This window comes from Balaenoptera acutorostrata, chromosome 3, assembly GCF_949987535.1.
Source record: "Balaenoptera acutorostrata chromosome 3, mBalAcu1.1, whole genome shotgun sequence".
NCBI classification, from domain to species: domain Eukaryota; kingdom Metazoa; phylum Chordata; class Mammalia; order Artiodactyla; family Balaenopteridae; genus Balaenoptera; species Balaenoptera acutorostrata.
The window spans coordinates 19,266,664-19,283,017 of record NC_080066.1 but is presented as its reverse complement, the minus strand read 5'-3'; the positions used below and the strand labels follow the sequence as shown (position 1 = coordinate 19,283,017).

General features: G+C 45.4%; 1 protein-coding gene across 8 annotated transcripts in view; it reads right to left on the bottom strand.

Annotated features, from left to right (window-relative positions):
- The window catches only part of PDSS1 (decaprenyl diphosphate synthase subunit 1), a 46,437-nt gene that overhangs the window by 2,299 nt on the left and 27,784 nt on the right, over positions 1-16,354 (bottom strand). For 4 of the 8 annotated variants that reach the window (XR_009007341.1, XM_057541926.1, XM_057541928.1 and 1 more), the window contains 3 exons: positions 6,571-6,651; positions 6,354-6,467; positions 579-659 (listed from right to left, as the gene is read on the bottom strand). Coding sequence is in view for 5 of the 8 variants with exons in the window: in XM_057541926.1 (XP_057397909.1) it covers positions 579-659; positions 6,354-6,467; positions 6,571-6,651 (276 nt within the window). In the remaining 3 variants the exon portion in view is untranslated. Of the gene's footprint in view, positions 1-578; positions 660-704; positions 3,571-6,353; positions 6,468-6,570; positions 6,652-7,526; positions 7,620-16,354 lie in introns of those variants that run through there. The other 4 variants (XM_057541929.1, XR_009007342.1, XM_057541927.1 and 1 more) reach the window with 4 other exon arrangements.

Here is a 16,354-nt window from a genome sequence, read left to right as displayed (position 1 = left end):
AAACGGCTCATTCGCAAAATACAGTGATCCAAACTGAAAATGTTCAAAAAGATCTGGCTTCCACAGAAGAGTTCTGAGGATATGTGGTGCTATATTTGAAATAAGCTTATAGCCCCTGGAGGTTAAAGTTTAATTTGCTACGTTGGTTTAAAATTTTTTCAAAGGTGCCGTTTCTTTATTCGCACATTTACTGCAGTTACGGAGGATGGACGAGGAAAGCCCAGTTTCCTAGGGCTCGGACAGGAGGGGAGTCTGGTGACGGGAGGGCAGTGGAGCTGCTGTGGTGGCCGCGGGGGAGACTGGCTGCAAACCAACAGGCCTCACCCCTGACTGCACATGGGAACCCCTTCAAGCGTCCCCAAAATGTTAGCGTCCAAGCCCCACCCAAGGCCAATTACATTAGAATGGGAAGACTTCTAGAAGAAAAATGCATAATATAACTTTTTCCTTCTCAGTTTTTGCCAAATCAAGAATTGATCAAACTTGGTCTTGTGTCAAAAATTCGTTACGTTATTTGTTTAAAGAACTCTTCTGCCACACTGTACCTGCTGTCGCCTTTCTTCTTGAAATCATCTCACCTGTAATACGTATTGTCTCGCTCTGTCCACATCTCCTGGTGAACTGAACCGTCTCATTATCATAGCATTCATTTCTGGGAACTAACCAGAAAGAAAGAAAATCTATTTAATGCTCTTGGGAGAAATCAAATGTTCAAACACTAGTAGGTAAAAACAGGTAAAAAATCCACAAAAGTGATGAAATGTTTAAATGATGGGGGCGGGGGAGCAGTAAACTAGCGATTAAAAGCAGCAGAGCTAAGAGGACACCCGTATCTGGGTCCAGGGACGAGCTGGTGCACAAGAGGGGCAGCCGCTGACCCATGTCCACTCCAGTGTTCTGTTCTGTCCTTGGTCCAGGGCTGCGTAAGAGAGGAGGAGCAAAAGTTCACCTCTAAAATCTCCTACTGGCTTCTCTTAGGGATCTCAAGCTTTAGGGGCCTACCGGGCCTCTCCCCCGAGGTTTCTAATTAAGTAGGGGTGGGGCCTGAGCGTGCACTTCTAACATGTTCCCAGATGATGCTGGTCCTGCTGGTCTCTGCTGACAAATTAGAACCACTGGCCTAAGAGGAAGGTGGGCATTCTGCTTTTGGTACGAAACTGAGTGACACCCGAAGGCTACCAAGGTCTCTGAGCAGAGGGCATCACGGGCAGAGCTCCGCGAGGCGGCTCGTGGAGGGGACGAGGGCAGCGCTGCTCGACACCGGCCGGTCCTGGAGTCACGTGACCCTGTGGCATATTTTTAAAAACTCTTCAGTCATTTCTAATATGCAGCCAAGCTTGAGAACCATCGAATTAGACAGAGGTAGAAGCAGCAGTCGGGTTACTGTAGTAAATTCTGAAGACCAGTGGTAAGCTGATGGCAGTAAGAGGAAAACAGAAAACAGGTACAAGACGCATTGAAGACAAAATCTATATTCTACAATACTTAGCAGCGAGGTAGGAGAACTGTCACCATGATGAGCCTTGGGAAGCCAGGACACCAAATCACTTCACTGTCTAGGCTGGAGCTCTGGTCTGAGCTCCTCAGTCCCCTCATCTGTGTTAGGAAGGGGCTGAGCCACCTGATCAGAAATCTCTTAGTTCTACCAGCTTATGGGTCCATGAAATAAGAGGTTAAGAGGGGTCTGGTTCTGGCTGCAGCAGTGCTCACAGCAGCTGCCAGCGCTTCCCTGGCAGTGAGCCCGAGGGATGAAAGCAGTTGTGGTCCTGCAGCCACCGCCTCGGTATTAGTAATCCTAGAAGGAAAAATAGGGCACAGAGAGAAAAGTCTCAACTAGATGATGGCAAATGAGGAATTAAGAATGTTCCTTTCAGAGCAAAGTACGTGTCCAAACAAAGCAGAGGCTGCTAGTAACATCCTTATGAAATTTACAGAGCCAGCAACTGGTTAGTTCTTAAATGAAAACCAGTAATTAGTTTCAGGTACTGGCCTTTTAAGAATAAAAATTGAAGTTTCATAGGAAACAAATCAGGAAAGCTCAAATCAATTTTACTGGTCAAAAGTCAAATCAAGTAGGCATCGGTCTTAGTTTCTTAATACCACATTTCAAAATTGGATTTCTAGAAGGCTGTATATCCTCAAAGCTAATGTGATACTGTCCTGGGCATCTGGTAAAATTACCATTTTTAGGGTAGATGAGCTTTTTCTGCAGCACCAACAACGATGGTAAAATGTGCTGATTGGGTGGTTTCTCTGATTCCTTTTACTATAAAAAGCACTGAGAAAGCAAAATTTGAAAAAAAAAATTTTTTTCTTCATTGAGTGTGACTACATCCTTCCTTTGAAACATGTAGTGTGTGCAATCTTAATGCACAAATATCAATATCAAACTCTTCCCTGAGGCACTCCCCTGTCCCCAAAATGTGTGAGAAGAAATGAGAAACGTTAACAGGTAGGAGGAACACTGGCCTGCCTGCAGATTTGCTGAGAAATAAAGTTCCTGTTGGCCTAGGCTCTGATTTCAAGAGTAGGAAAATCACCTGTGGATGAATCAGAGTCCAACTGTGAAATCTGTCCACAAACTCACGACAAAGGCGATCAGTAAACTGTAGTGAGCTTGTTACTCAAGCAAAACCTGGGTGACTCTAAGGCCCCCACAGTCACAGCAAGCAGAAGCCCGTGCAGCTGGTGCGGGGCTGGTGCTGGTGACAGCAGTGGAAGCACGACTACAGGCTGACATTTAGGTCTGCTGACTGATCACAGAAGGGAGAGACGCAGAAGAAAGGAGAGAGCTTTTAAAGGGTATTTGGGAACTAATGGAATCTCACCAAAAAAAGAAAACGCTTCCATTTGGTTTCTGAAGATCTTGAAATCCAACCTCTATTCTTTAAAGGTTTACTTTAACGTAAGGTTTTTGTTTTTTTATAGACAGTGTGTGTGCACACATACATGGAAGGACAGTCATCTCTGGGACCTCCCCAGAAATCCAGAAGCTCTTCTTAAATCCCCTGTTGTCAAGAAACCCCTTCAGAGAGAGGTCAAAAATAGTGAATTCCAGACAGAGGGAGTTTCTATCAACAAACTCCAATTTCAAGACAACCCAGCATGCTAAATGAAAGAGGAAAAGTGGTTTCCCAAGGTTGCTTGTCTTGGTCCAGTGAAACCCCAAGTTCATAAGCAGAAAAGTTCAAAGACTAATTTGTCTAATCTGCAAACAAAACTCACCTACCTATGGAGAAAGATGACAGACATCTTGCCACTACTCCACTAAATGGGCAGGTTAAGGACAAATACTGAAGGCCGACACTGAGACTCCTCTGAGTGTCGTCAGTGCCTTTTCAGTGCGGGATCAGCCAGTCCTCTGCTCTGGGCGGCCTCCCAGGGCTCAGGCCCATGGGGCACTTGGCGCTGATCCCCACGAGCAGAGGCAGTAACACTGCAGCGTGTGGTGGAACGACACTGGTCTTTGAAGACATGGAGTGTTTAATTGCCTGCTGTGCCGTTTACCAGAGGTTTCATTCTGGCCAAGTTTTGCGCATCACTTTCTTACTTGTAGAAAGCACATAATACCTACCACAGAAAGGAGTTGTGAGATCAGAGTTAACAAACAAAAGAATCCTTTGCAAATTATAAAAACAATGCATTTCCATTAAATGGAGATACTGTACATTCTCATGTTATTTTTGGAACTTGTTTTACCCCAAATCAATTTTAGCTCCAAGATCTTGACAAATTTCTGACCAAGAACCTAATTTTTGACAGTATAATCTGTTGTAGAGCCTAAACTTGATGTTTTAGTTGAAAAGAACTTAGACGTACCTGACCTAACTTTTGGCCCAAGCGCCGTGAGACAGAACAATCAGTCTGCTTAGGAAACAAGTCCTGTCCAGAGCCGCGTCCTGCTCGGCCTGATTTGTGTCCCTTTTCTCAGGCTGCACGGTGTGCCTTTTAACCCCTTTGCCTACTGCCCTCTGCACAGACAGGAAAAGCGCTGTCTGGTGAGGGTGAGTGTGTGCCTTGTGATGCTGGGATTTCCCAGTGACACACACAGAACTGTGGTTTGGGACACTGGAAGCTTTTGTTTGTTCCTTTTCCTTGCCTTTTTTTTTTAAACCATCATTTTTTAATCTCTTGTACATAACTGACAAGTCAACCTGTAGGAGTGGTCCATTCCTCCGACTTTGCCCCTCCATATCTGAACACAGAATTAGTCATACTCCTTTGCGTAGAGAAAAGCAAATGCATTTCTTTTGAAATATGTTCGTGGTGAAACACAATCAGAAGAGGCAAACATTCTCAGTCATCTTAAGATTGAAGCAGGACTCAGCTGTTAACTTAGTATCATGGGGCTCATGACAGTTATTTATACTTGTAAAGATTTCTATCAGCACAGCCCCCAAGGCTTTTTAGTAGATGCAGGCTTCTTCAGGGGAAGGTGCCTTCCTCAGGCATCCTGATAACCCCAGGGCTGCAGCAGCTCAGGGCACTCGGCCCAGCTTGTTTTCCTTATTCACATTTCCTCACCAGGGCCTGGGGAACAGACTCGCGTCTGCAGCTGTGCCCACAGCAGCCAGCGCCTTGCCTTCCGAATCTGAGGATGCCTTACATTTACGTGGCTCGTGAATCCTCTGCTTTTTTGTGGGTTAATGGTTAAAAAAAAAAAAAAAATGTCCCTTACTCATGCTTTAATGCACACAAGGGGATTTGACAGATTTTTGCCAGAACGTGGCACACGTATGAATATTCTTCTTGAGTTCTGGGTGGGCGAGCCAGTCTGTGTGGGAGGAAGGAGCCGCTCCTAGCAGCCCTTGCACTTCTCACCTCTGCCTCAATGTCCTGAGAGGCTGCCCGGAGCCTGGTCACCAGCACCTCCACTCCCTGCCCTCGTTCCTGGGTTGACCGCTGTCCGCTACTGGGCCACCCAAGGTAAGCGGCCCAGCCCCCAAGCATCAGCCTCCTCTGAGGGTCACCCTGTTTACGGCTCTACTAGATAGTGACTAAAAGATGACCTCTCCTTTCTTGCGCCAGCAACTGATCGAAAGCAAGGTTTCTGTAATATCAAAATGGAATCATCGAGGTCTACGGAAGACATGATTTATCCTTGTAAATTTTGAGAAAGAATAGAGGCAAAATCTTCAGAAGACTAAAAGTTATAAAATTTTAGATCAAAGAGCTAATTTCTGATTTCATGGCATGGCGATGACCATTTTACTGCTTTGCTCAATAACAAATTAAATACTACTAAGATGAAAATCTATTAAAAAGCTGTCCAAATACCAGCTAATGCCCTACTTCTTTCAAAGAGCGTCTGGCACAGCCCAGAAGCAGCGTGGCCAGGGGCCAAAGCAGGCTCTGGAAACGTCTGCCTTGCAAGTCACCGCAGCATCTCTGAAGCTTCTCCTCAGCTTTTCATCCATATTAAGGAGAATATGAAGGTAGCTTAACTTACTTTCTTAATTGACAGCCCCTCAACCTGGAGAAAGGAGGAATTATGTGGTTCTAGTGCATTCCACTGACTTCTCAACATTTTTGAGGCAATGGCTGAGGCTCTCTGAGAGCAGCAAACAGTCCCATTAAACTTCTAGAACTAGAGAATTTCTTATGCTTGGAGGCCTTCCTGTGCCTGTTTGAGGGGCTCTGAGGCACAGCCAAAGTCCAGCCCTATCATCAAGATGTAGACACCATCCGCCTTGTCAGTGCCCAGAACACACGGAGTCACAATGCTTCCTTACATACATGCACACAGTGCTTAAGTTACATAGTATCTGCATGAACAGCATCTCAGTTAATCCTCACAATGACCTTGGGAGGAAGGCTGTCATCATCTTCTCAATGTTACAGATAAGGAAACGGACAGAGTTTAGACGTGGAATGACTGGCCTGGACACCTCAGTCCTGGAACTAGGATCAAATCTAGAGCTGTGGTCTCTTAGAAATGCTTTCCATCTCCTCCTCATCTAACCTTCCCATCAGCCATGCCTGGCAGGTCCTGTTCCTGCAGGGCTTCTCAGCAATGTGTCCAAGGGAGTTCACAAAACCTACCTGCTGGGACTTCCCTGGTGGCACAGTGGTTAAGAATCCACCTGCCAATGCAGGGGACACAGGTTCGAGCCCTGGTCCGGGAAGATCCCACATGCCACGGAGCTACTGAGCCCGTGTGCCACAACTACTGAGCCCGTGTGCCACAACTACTGAAGCCCACGCGCCTAGAGCCCGTGCTCCACAACGAGAAGCCACCACAATGAGAAGCCCCCACACTGCAACAAAGAGTAGCCCCCTCGCCGCAACTAGAGAAAGCCTGCGTGCAGCAACAAAAACCCAATGCAGCCCCCAAAAAATCCCAAAAAACCTACCTGCTGACAAGCAAATAAGACGGGACCGGTGGCTAACCCGAGCTTCAGGTCGGCCGAGGTCGGCTTGCCCATCCGGTCAGAACACGAGGTGAAGTCCAGGACGTCATCTATTAGCTGGAAAGGGAGAAAGGGCTGTCACAAGCACCACCATCCCAGTGTCCCCGCCACCCTGCCCGCTGGACCAACAGGCCGCACTCTTACAAAGCAGCGGACCAACCTGAAAAGCGAGTCCCACGTTTTTTCCGTATTGATAGGCAATTTCATGCACCACTGGGTCAGGGCATCCCAGGACAGAGACCTGAAACAGAGGATCCTGAGATAGGCTGCTGGCAGGGCGGCAGCCCCTGAGGGGGAGTCATGCCTCCTTCCTCTTAGAAAAGAGGCAGTGAGGCTACTAGATTATGTGCAGTCAGGAGAGACTGCTATCAGGAGACCAAACACGTACAAAGTACCTGTGTTTCAAACGTTTGTAATAAAAGGATTTCAGCCTCAGATTGTTTTCTTAAACTTTAAGAAAACTCTCCTTTTCCCCCTTCTTTCACAGGATAAGCCATCTTTCCCACCGCTTAGAAAAAACCAAGTTACAACTAGACCAGTTGTGCTGGTCAGCCTTTTTGACATGCAAATGAAACAGACTCTAGTATTTGAAATGCTGGCTTCCAGCACTCAGCAAACCTGGCCCAACTGTTGGCATTATTTTTATTTTTCTACCGACTTACCCTTAATTTTAGGGATAGATATCTAATCTGATCTAATTGTACACAGGATGTTGCCATGTTTATTTCCCCATTTGTAGTCCTTTCTTATAATAATTTTTGGTGATTTCACTTAATTCTGGAATGCTGTTATTTCTTGATGTGTCTGTAATAGCCTCAAGTCTCATGCCCCTGTTCCTACTGTTTCCATATTTCTCTCACAAGAAGTCATGTAACTGTATAAAAGCCTTTTTTTCCCCTTTTCCAGTGGGGGAGAAATAGGACTTCTAAGTCTTCTGTAAAACTCCAAAAAACCCAGCTGGCACTGGCCACTCAGTGCATTTCCCGCTGCTCTGCTAAGCATGCAAAGCAGGCCCGGCCACACTTCAGAGAACAGAGATGGTGAAAACCAAAACTGGGTCGGGGGGAGGAGGAGGGGAGGGACACTCCCTACTGGAGAGGGAAGGTCCGTACTGACCCCCGAGAGAGCCGGACGGTGCTCTTCTGGCCCGCAGAGTCACCACGTGACCTTCGTGTGTCACTGAGTCTTTCTGCGCTTCAGTTTCCTCATCTGTAAAACACAGGCTCTTAAGTGCCTACTGCAGAGGGCTGCTGTGAGGAATACAGGCGATGCTACCTGTGAACCCTCAGCACAGCGCCGGGCAGCTAGTTATAACTGCGTATGTTTGCTGTGCCTGTGAACAGTCCTCCTCCTCCCCCTCCACTGGATGCGGAAACAGGAGCCTGGAGAGTGTCCAGGCACCGCGGCTGCGGCCAGAGCACATCACCTGCTCGGCCCTGAGAAGGTTTCCGATGACTGGATGAAGTCAGTATATATATATATATATATATATATACACTGTATAATGTTTGGCCACACAGCCTCGATAAAAACGCACACATCATAAAAGGCCAGGCGGCCACTTACTTGAGTGAATAAGAAACTCAACTGCTTTCAATAGCAAAGACCTTACCACCGGCAGGCACTGACCCAGAGGCTGTAGGGAGGGATCTATGAGACCACCCAGGAGACAGTGCAGAAATTTTGAAAGAAGAAATGCATCAACTTGTCTGAGAGAATGAGTGTATGGCAAGGCTTGGGCAGCCTGGGATACGCTGAGCTCAGAACACAATGACACCCCCTTCCAGGCAGAAATAACTCATAAAGCAATTCTGTACACAGGGTAATGCTGTTTCCTCAACACAAAGCAGCACAGAAATACAAACTTCCTTCCTGAGAAGTCAAAGATTTTTAAAAACTCCATTCTATTTCTAAACTCAAAGAATTAAAATTTATGGAGTACATATGATGAGCACTTTACATTATCTTAGTTAAATTTCACAACATCCCATAAATATTTCTTCTGCGGTTGACGACACAGTAAAAGCTAACAATCACTGAGCACGCTCTATGGGCCGGCGCTGTTCTGATTTCTCACATTTTAACTCACTGAGGAGGCAGCTGCTGAGACACAGAGGGGACCAGACGCTGCAGGACTAGGAGATGGCGGAGTCAGGACTGGGCCCAGGGGCCTCCTCCAGAGACTCTTCTTAGCCACTCGGCTACACTGCTTCTAATGGGCCTCGAAGTCAAGGCTCAGAGAGGCCAAGTCACGTGGCCCAGGACGCATAAAGCCGTGAGGTCTGCCTGCGCTGCCCGCTGCAGCTCACAGGCGCGGACACAGAAGCCCGCTGCTCCTCAGCGGGCAGCTCCCGGCCACCAGGCTGGGAAGGGACATTTCTGCTCAACGTCCACCAGTGCAGAGCAAAGAGCACCCCTCACCCCTGCAGAGGCCTGCTCCCCGACCCAGGTGAGGACTGTCTGCATCTGTCCTACCCAACCAGGAAAGGCAGAAGCAGTGCAACCCCCAAAAGGGAAAAGAGGTGTGCTGATGGAAATGAAGGCTTCTGTCCTCAGCATCACAGAGGTGCCTCACATCTTTCTGGAGGAGGGTGGAGAACAAAGAGTGATTCGGTAAAAGAAAGCGGAGCTCAGCTAACTGTTCTGCTTGAAGCAGGCCCACAGCCAGGCCACGTGGTGCACACGTGCGTCTTTTGGGGGAAGGTCCACACCTTTCAGGAGACTCTCCTACGCCTTGCCTCAAAAAGGTCAGAAAGTCCTGTTTACACTGGCAGGGGCACAGCACTTGACATTTATCAAGCATCTTTATCTTTAAAGGGTGTGTTTACACCACTGTAAGAGTTAATATACGTACTGTGGTATTATTTATCAAAAATAATGGAGGGACTTCCCTGGTGGCACAGTAGTTAAGAATCCGCCACCAATGCAGGGGACATGGGTTTGATCCCTGGTCCAGAAAGATCCCACATGCCGCAGAGCAACTAAGCCCGTGCGCCATAACTACTGAGCCTGCGCTCTAGAGCCCGCGAGCCACAACTACTGAAGACCGCGCGCCTAGAGCCTGTGCTCCGCAATGAGAAGCCACCGCAATGAGAAGCCCGTGCACCGCAATGAAGAGTAGCCCCCGCTCGCTGCAACTAGAAAAAGCCTGCGCGCAGCAACGAAGACCCAACGCGGCCAAAATAAATAAACTTAAAAAATAATAATAGGGCTTCGCTGGTGGTGCAGTGGTTGAGAATCTGCCTGCTAATGCAGGGGACACGGGTTCGAGCCCTGGTCTGGGAAGATCTCACATGCCGCAGAGCAGCTGGGCCCGTGAGCCATAATTACTGAGCCTGCGCTCCGCAACAAGAGAGGCCGCGACAGTGAGAGGCCCGCGCACCGCGATGAAGAGTGGCCCCCGCTTGCCACAACTAGAGAAAGCCCTCGCACAGAAACGAAGACCCAACACACCCATAAATAAATAAATAAAAATTAATTTAAAAAAAAAGGAAAAAATCTTAATTTCTAAAAAAAAAAAATAATAATAATAATAAATAAATAAAAATAATGGAGATTATTGGAGCTCCACCATTACATAAAAAAATATCAAAACAGGTTGTTGTCAGAAACCAACGGAAAATATTGTGAGAAAACATTTTTAACATAGTTATCACAGATAATGGGCTAATATTCTTAATATATAAAGAGCTCTTTAAAACTGAGAGGGAAAAAAGACCAACCACCCATTAGAAAAATGGGCAAAAGACATGAGTAGACAATTCACAAAAATTAAAGACATAAAAACGGCCCTTAAGCATCTTAGAAGGAGTTCTACTTCACTCAGAAAGGAGAGATGTAAATTAAAACCCCGCTGTAATACCATTTCTCATCTATCAGACGGTCAAATATTAAAGTCTGAGGCCACGTTCAGTTAGCGTGGCTGTAGGGAAACAGGCAAGACCCGCCCCTAAACTGCTGGTGGAAACACATACGCACAGTCCTCATGGAGGGACGTTTGATAGGTTCTAACAAAACCACATACACCGTTACTATAAAACAGAGCCCAAAGGCACACCTCTAACAACACAAAAATACATCTGCACAAGCTTAGTCACTGCAGTGTTATTTGTAGTTATAACATATCAGAAATCGGGATGTCCGTATATAGGAGTGCTGAGTAAACCATGCCATGCCCACACGGTGGGATACGATGCAGCTGTTTAAAAAGAGGAAGAGTCTACAAATCGGCATGGACTGACATCCATTGTATATTGTTAACTGCAGAAATCAAATGCAAGAGCAACACAGAAAGCAGTAGAGTATAATACTGATTTTTGTTGTAAGAAAAAAGGGGAAGTAACATACATGTATGTGCTCATTTGTGTAAAAAGAAACACAGGAAGGAGGAAGCAGACACTAACGGAGACTGGTGACTTACAGGGTGGGTGGAAAGGATCGGGTAGGGCCAGGGTGAAAGGGATGAGCGGGCAGTCACCTCTTGTACACTTGACTTCCAGAGCCACGTTAATGCTTCACACGCTAGAAACAACAATCACCTCGAAACCAAAGCACAAAATCAGTCAGAATGGAAGGGAATCCCTAAAATGGAATAAAAAGGAACCAAACTATATTTCAAATAGTAAAACCACTGCACTGAGACAGGGAGAAAGGTCAATTTTGAACACAGAACTTTGACAATGTTATCCTCAGGCTAAAGACAAAAGGAACTGTAAATACTGAACTATTAGGTTTTTTCACAGAGATATGAGCCATCAATTTTTAACCCCCTATGGTATATTCTAGGACTGAGCAAATAAATATGTTGCGGAGAATGGGGTCCACGTTTCTTACTTTTGGGGAAGGAAGTTACAAATATGGGAAGACAGAATGTTGGTATAAATCATGAAACCTATAGTATGATAACAGTATGGTACCTCAGGGGTTTGAATAAACACAGATGGATAGAGAAAGACCTAGCTATACACATATCCACATACAGAGATTATACACACACAAATTCCCTGGCTCTGTCCACTGGGAGAGCCTAGGAGCGATGATACCCAGTGTCCAGGCCTTGGTTTCTGAATACCATTCTCCACCAAAAGGAACCAGCGCCCCTTGGAGAAATGATGGATCCCAGCACTGGGGAGGACAAGACGAGCTTGGAACATCTCCTGCCAGAAATTAAGGAAGTACTGAAAGGATGACAGGGACAGATTAAAAGGACACAGGAGTCAGGTTAAAGGGCCTTTCCCATTGCCCAAATATGGGACAACTGAGCATTAAAATAACAGTAATGGTTATAATCCATAGACTAAAATAGAACCCAACAGTCCATATAGATAAGCTCTTCCTTAGAATAAAATACCAAGTCTACTGTAGAAGTGACGTGCAGAAGAAATGATGGAATTAAACTGTCATTTGGCAACTGTTTCAGGAAAGAATCACAAATAGATGTTAAAACCAGAGTCAGAGTTTGATATGAAACAGAACCATTTACATAATCTCAAAATACCTCCCCCAAATAGGGAAAAACAGTAAACTTAAACGGAAGAACCTGGTAGACATGACCTTAATCAAGTGATCAAAATGAACATACCGGTAACAGGACAAAGGGATGTGGTGCACCCGGCCTCCCCATGTGATGACCTGAAGGGACAGCACTGCTTCTGCTGTGTGCCTGCCCCAAACTCACAACCTTGGACCCCATCTTGAGAAATACCACACAAACCCAACCTGAAGGGCTCAACAACGTAACTGGTCTGTACTCTTCAAGATATCAAGGTGATATAAGGACAAAGAAAGACTGAGAAACTGTTCCAGATTAGAAGAGACTAAAGATTCAGGACAGAGGGAGGAGCAAGATGGCGGAGCAGGAAGACGTGGAGCTCACCTCCCCCCCACAAACACATAAAAATACACTGACATGTGGAACAATTCTCACAGAAAACCAACTGCAAACTGGCAGAAGATTTCATATACAACCAAAGCTACAAAAAAAGATCTCTACGTAACTGCATAGGCTGGAAAAAAAAAGGCATCAGGATGAAACTGGTGCCCCTGGGAGGGATGGTGAAGGAGGAGAGGTCCACAAAGGCAGGCCCTCACCCTGGGGCGCCCCCCGTCTGCCGGGAGGTCCACTGGGACAGAGAGAGGGGCTGGGGGGGGCCTGGACTCTGCTCGTGAGGAGTGCATGTGTGCACGCTTACGAGCAATCACAGCCAAAACGGCCACTGCCACCTGCCACCTCACCGCACTCCCCAGTCCAAAACACACGCCAGACGGGGCTACTAGCATAAACAGCAGCTAGGCACTGAATCTCAGGAGGACAGGGGTGGACGGGCCCTGGAAGAGGACTTGGTCTAGTTGCATGGAGACAGCCAGGAGGGCCTGGTGCGTGGTCCAGGCCGAACCTCAGAGCCCACTGTCTGCATGCACATAGCGGCGGTGGGTCTGTCAGTGGTGGACTTGGTATGCAGACTTAGGGCACACACCGGGTGATGCCACAGAAATGCTCGTCTTGGGGGGATAGCCCCTGGGGAGGAGTATGCAGCAATTCGTTCCCCAGCAGCTATGCTCTGTTTTGCCCACCCCACACTGCAGCTTGGAGCCGGTTCTGGGGCCGAAAGGTCCTGGGAGAGGCAGTCCAAGTCCCAGGCAGCAGCACAGCCACCTGCAGCCACAATGCCCCAGCCCTTAGCACCAGCCCACTCCACACCACAGCCTAGCACTAGGTCTGGGAAAAACATAACAGAGAAAGGGACATGACCTTGGGCTGCTTCTGGGCAGAGCTGCAGATGCCTGCACTGGTGGCGCATAGTTTCATGGTGGCCACATGGGCCTCACTTGCTTCAGCACTCACCTCCTTTGGAACAGAGCACGCTCTCAAGGGCAACAGAGCCTTATTGAACCCAACCCTTAGGGCACCTACTCCAACACCTGGGGAGCAGACCCTGCCCCTGACAGGGCTGTGACAGCCACAGAGCAAAGAGGAGGCCCTGCCCAACTTCCAGTGCAGGCTCTGGTCACCACAACACCAATCACACCCCTTATCAAGGGGATAATAGCCAGCACACTCTGAGGAAAGACATGGCTGGCATCCACACCAAAAACAGGCCTCACACCAAAAATACTGGACTCACAGTCTACATAGGGACACTCCCACATAAAAGCACCCCTTGAAGACCACAGCAGAAAACTGATTCTCCTAAATTCGTAGAAACAGAGAAAGTTAAGTAAAACTGGAAAAGCAGAGGAATTACTCCCAAAAGAACAAGAGAAATACCCTGAAAAAACAACCAATAAAACAGAGCTCACCAGTCTACTAGACCCTGAGTTCAAAAAGGAGGTAATAGGGCTTCCCTGGTGGCGCAGTGGTTGAGAATCCGCCTGCCAATGCAGGGGACACGGGTTTGAGCCCTGGTCTGGGAAGATCCCACATGCCGCGGAGCGGCTGGGCCCGTGAGCCACAATTGCTGAGCCTGCGCGTCTGGAGCCTGTGCTCCGCAACAAGAGAGGCCGCGATAGCGAGAGGCCCGCGCACCGTGATGAAGAGTGGCCCCCGCTTGCCACAACTGGAGAAAGCCCTCGCACAGAAACGAAGACCCAACACAGCCATAAATAAAATAAACTAAAAAAAAAAAAAGGAGGTAATAAAAATGCTAAAGGAGTTAAGAAAAACTATTGAAAGAAATGCAGATCACTGTAACAAGGAACTAGAAACTGTAAACAGGGACCAATCAAAATTAGACACATCATTTATCAAGATAAAAAACAATCTAGAAGCAGACTAAATAACGCAGAACAAATATGTGATCTGGAAGATAGAATAATGGATATCACCCAATCAGAACAGCACAAAGAAAGACAAATGAAAAAAAATGAAAGCAACATACGAGACCTATGGGATAATATAAAGCGTGCCAACCTATGCATAATAGGGGTTCCCGAAGAAGAGAGAGAGAAGGGGACCAAAAATGCATTTCAAAAAATTATGGCTGAAAACTTCCCAAACCTAAAGAAGGAAATAGATAGCCACGTACAGGAAACACAAATAATCCCAAACAAGATGAACCCAAACAGACCTACAACAAAACATATAACAATTAAAATGGCAAAAGTTAAAGATAAAGAGAGAATTCTAAAGGCAGCAAGAGAAAAACAGAGTCAGTTACAAGGGAACCCCCATATAAGGCTATCAGCTGATTTCTCTGCAGAATCTTTGCAGGCCAGAAGGGAGTGACATGATATATTCAAAGTCCTGAGAGGGAAAACCCACAATCTAGGGTACTTTAATCAGCAAGATTATCATTTAGAATAGAAGGAGAGAGAATGAGTTTTTCAGACAAGCAAAAACTAAAAGAGCTCATCAATACTAAACCTACCCTAAAAAAAATATTGAAAAGCCTTCTCTAAATAGAAAAGAAGAATCTATAGGAAAGAGAAAAACATAATAGGAAAGGCAAATATATAAAAGGACTGAAGATCACTTAAATAAGACAGCACATAGATTAAGAAACAATCAAAAAATTTTGTAAAAATGATTATAACTACAATTAACAGCAAAACGATGAACATGAAGATGTAAAATAGGACATCAAAATCACAAAATGTGGGGGACAGGAGTAAAAAAATGTAGATCTTTCAGAATGTATTTGAACCTATCAGTCTAAAGTTAAGTAGATATTGCTATGAGTCTACATACTTGAACACCAGGGTAACCACAAATCAAAAACATACAACAGATTCACAAAAACCAAAAAAGAAAGGAACTCACGCATAATACAAAAGAAAACCATTAAACCACAAAAGGAAAAACAAAAAGAAGAAATTATCAAACAAGAACTACAAAATCAACTGGAAAACAAGGTTTAAAATGGTAATAAATACATACTTGTCAATAATTACTTTAAATATCAATGGACTAAATGCTCCAATCAAGACACAGAATGGCAGAATGGATTTAAAAAAACCCAAAAACCTACAATATACTGCCTACAAGAGACTCACTTCAGGGTGAAAGACACACAGATTCAAAAATGAGGGGATGAAAAAAGACATTTCATACAAATGGGAAGGACAAGAAAGAAGGCATAGCAATATTCAAATTAAACGAAACAGGCTTTAAAACAAAGTGCATAAAGAAAGACAAAGAAGGACATTATATAATGATAAAGGGATCAATACAAGAGGATATTACAGTTGCTAACATATATCCACCCTATATAAGAGCACTTAAATACATAAAACAAACACTAACAGACATAAAGGGAGAAATCGACAGGAATACAATAATAGTAGGAGACTTTAACATCCCAATGACATCAATGGACAGATCTTCCAGACAGAAAATCAATGAGGCAACAGAGGTCCTAAATCACACAATAGACCAGTTGAATTTAATTGATATCTACAGGACACTGCATCTAAAAAAAACCCAGAATACACATTCTTCTCAAGCATGCATGGAACATTCTCTAGGAACAGACCACATACTAGGACACAAGATAAGCCTCAACAAACTTAAGAGGACAGAAATTATTTCAAGCATCTTTTCTGGCCACAATGTTATGAAACTAGAAATCAACCACAGAAAGAAAAAGGGGGGGAAAATGAACACATGGAGACTAAACAACATGCTACTGAAAAACCAATGGGCCAATGACGAAATCAAAGAGGAAATTGGAAAATACCTCAAGACAAACAAAAATGAAAACACAACCTTACAAAAATCTACAGGATGCAACAAAAGCAGTTCTTAGAGGGAAGTTCATAATGATACAGGCCTTCCTCAAGAAATAAGAAAAATCTCAACCTAAACTACCACCTAAAATAATTAGAAAAAGAACAAACAAACTCCAAAGTCAGCAGAAGAAAAGAAATATAAAGATCAGAGAAAAAAAAATAAAATAGAGATTAAAATATCAATAGGAACTTCCCTGGTGGCGCAGTGGTTAAGAATC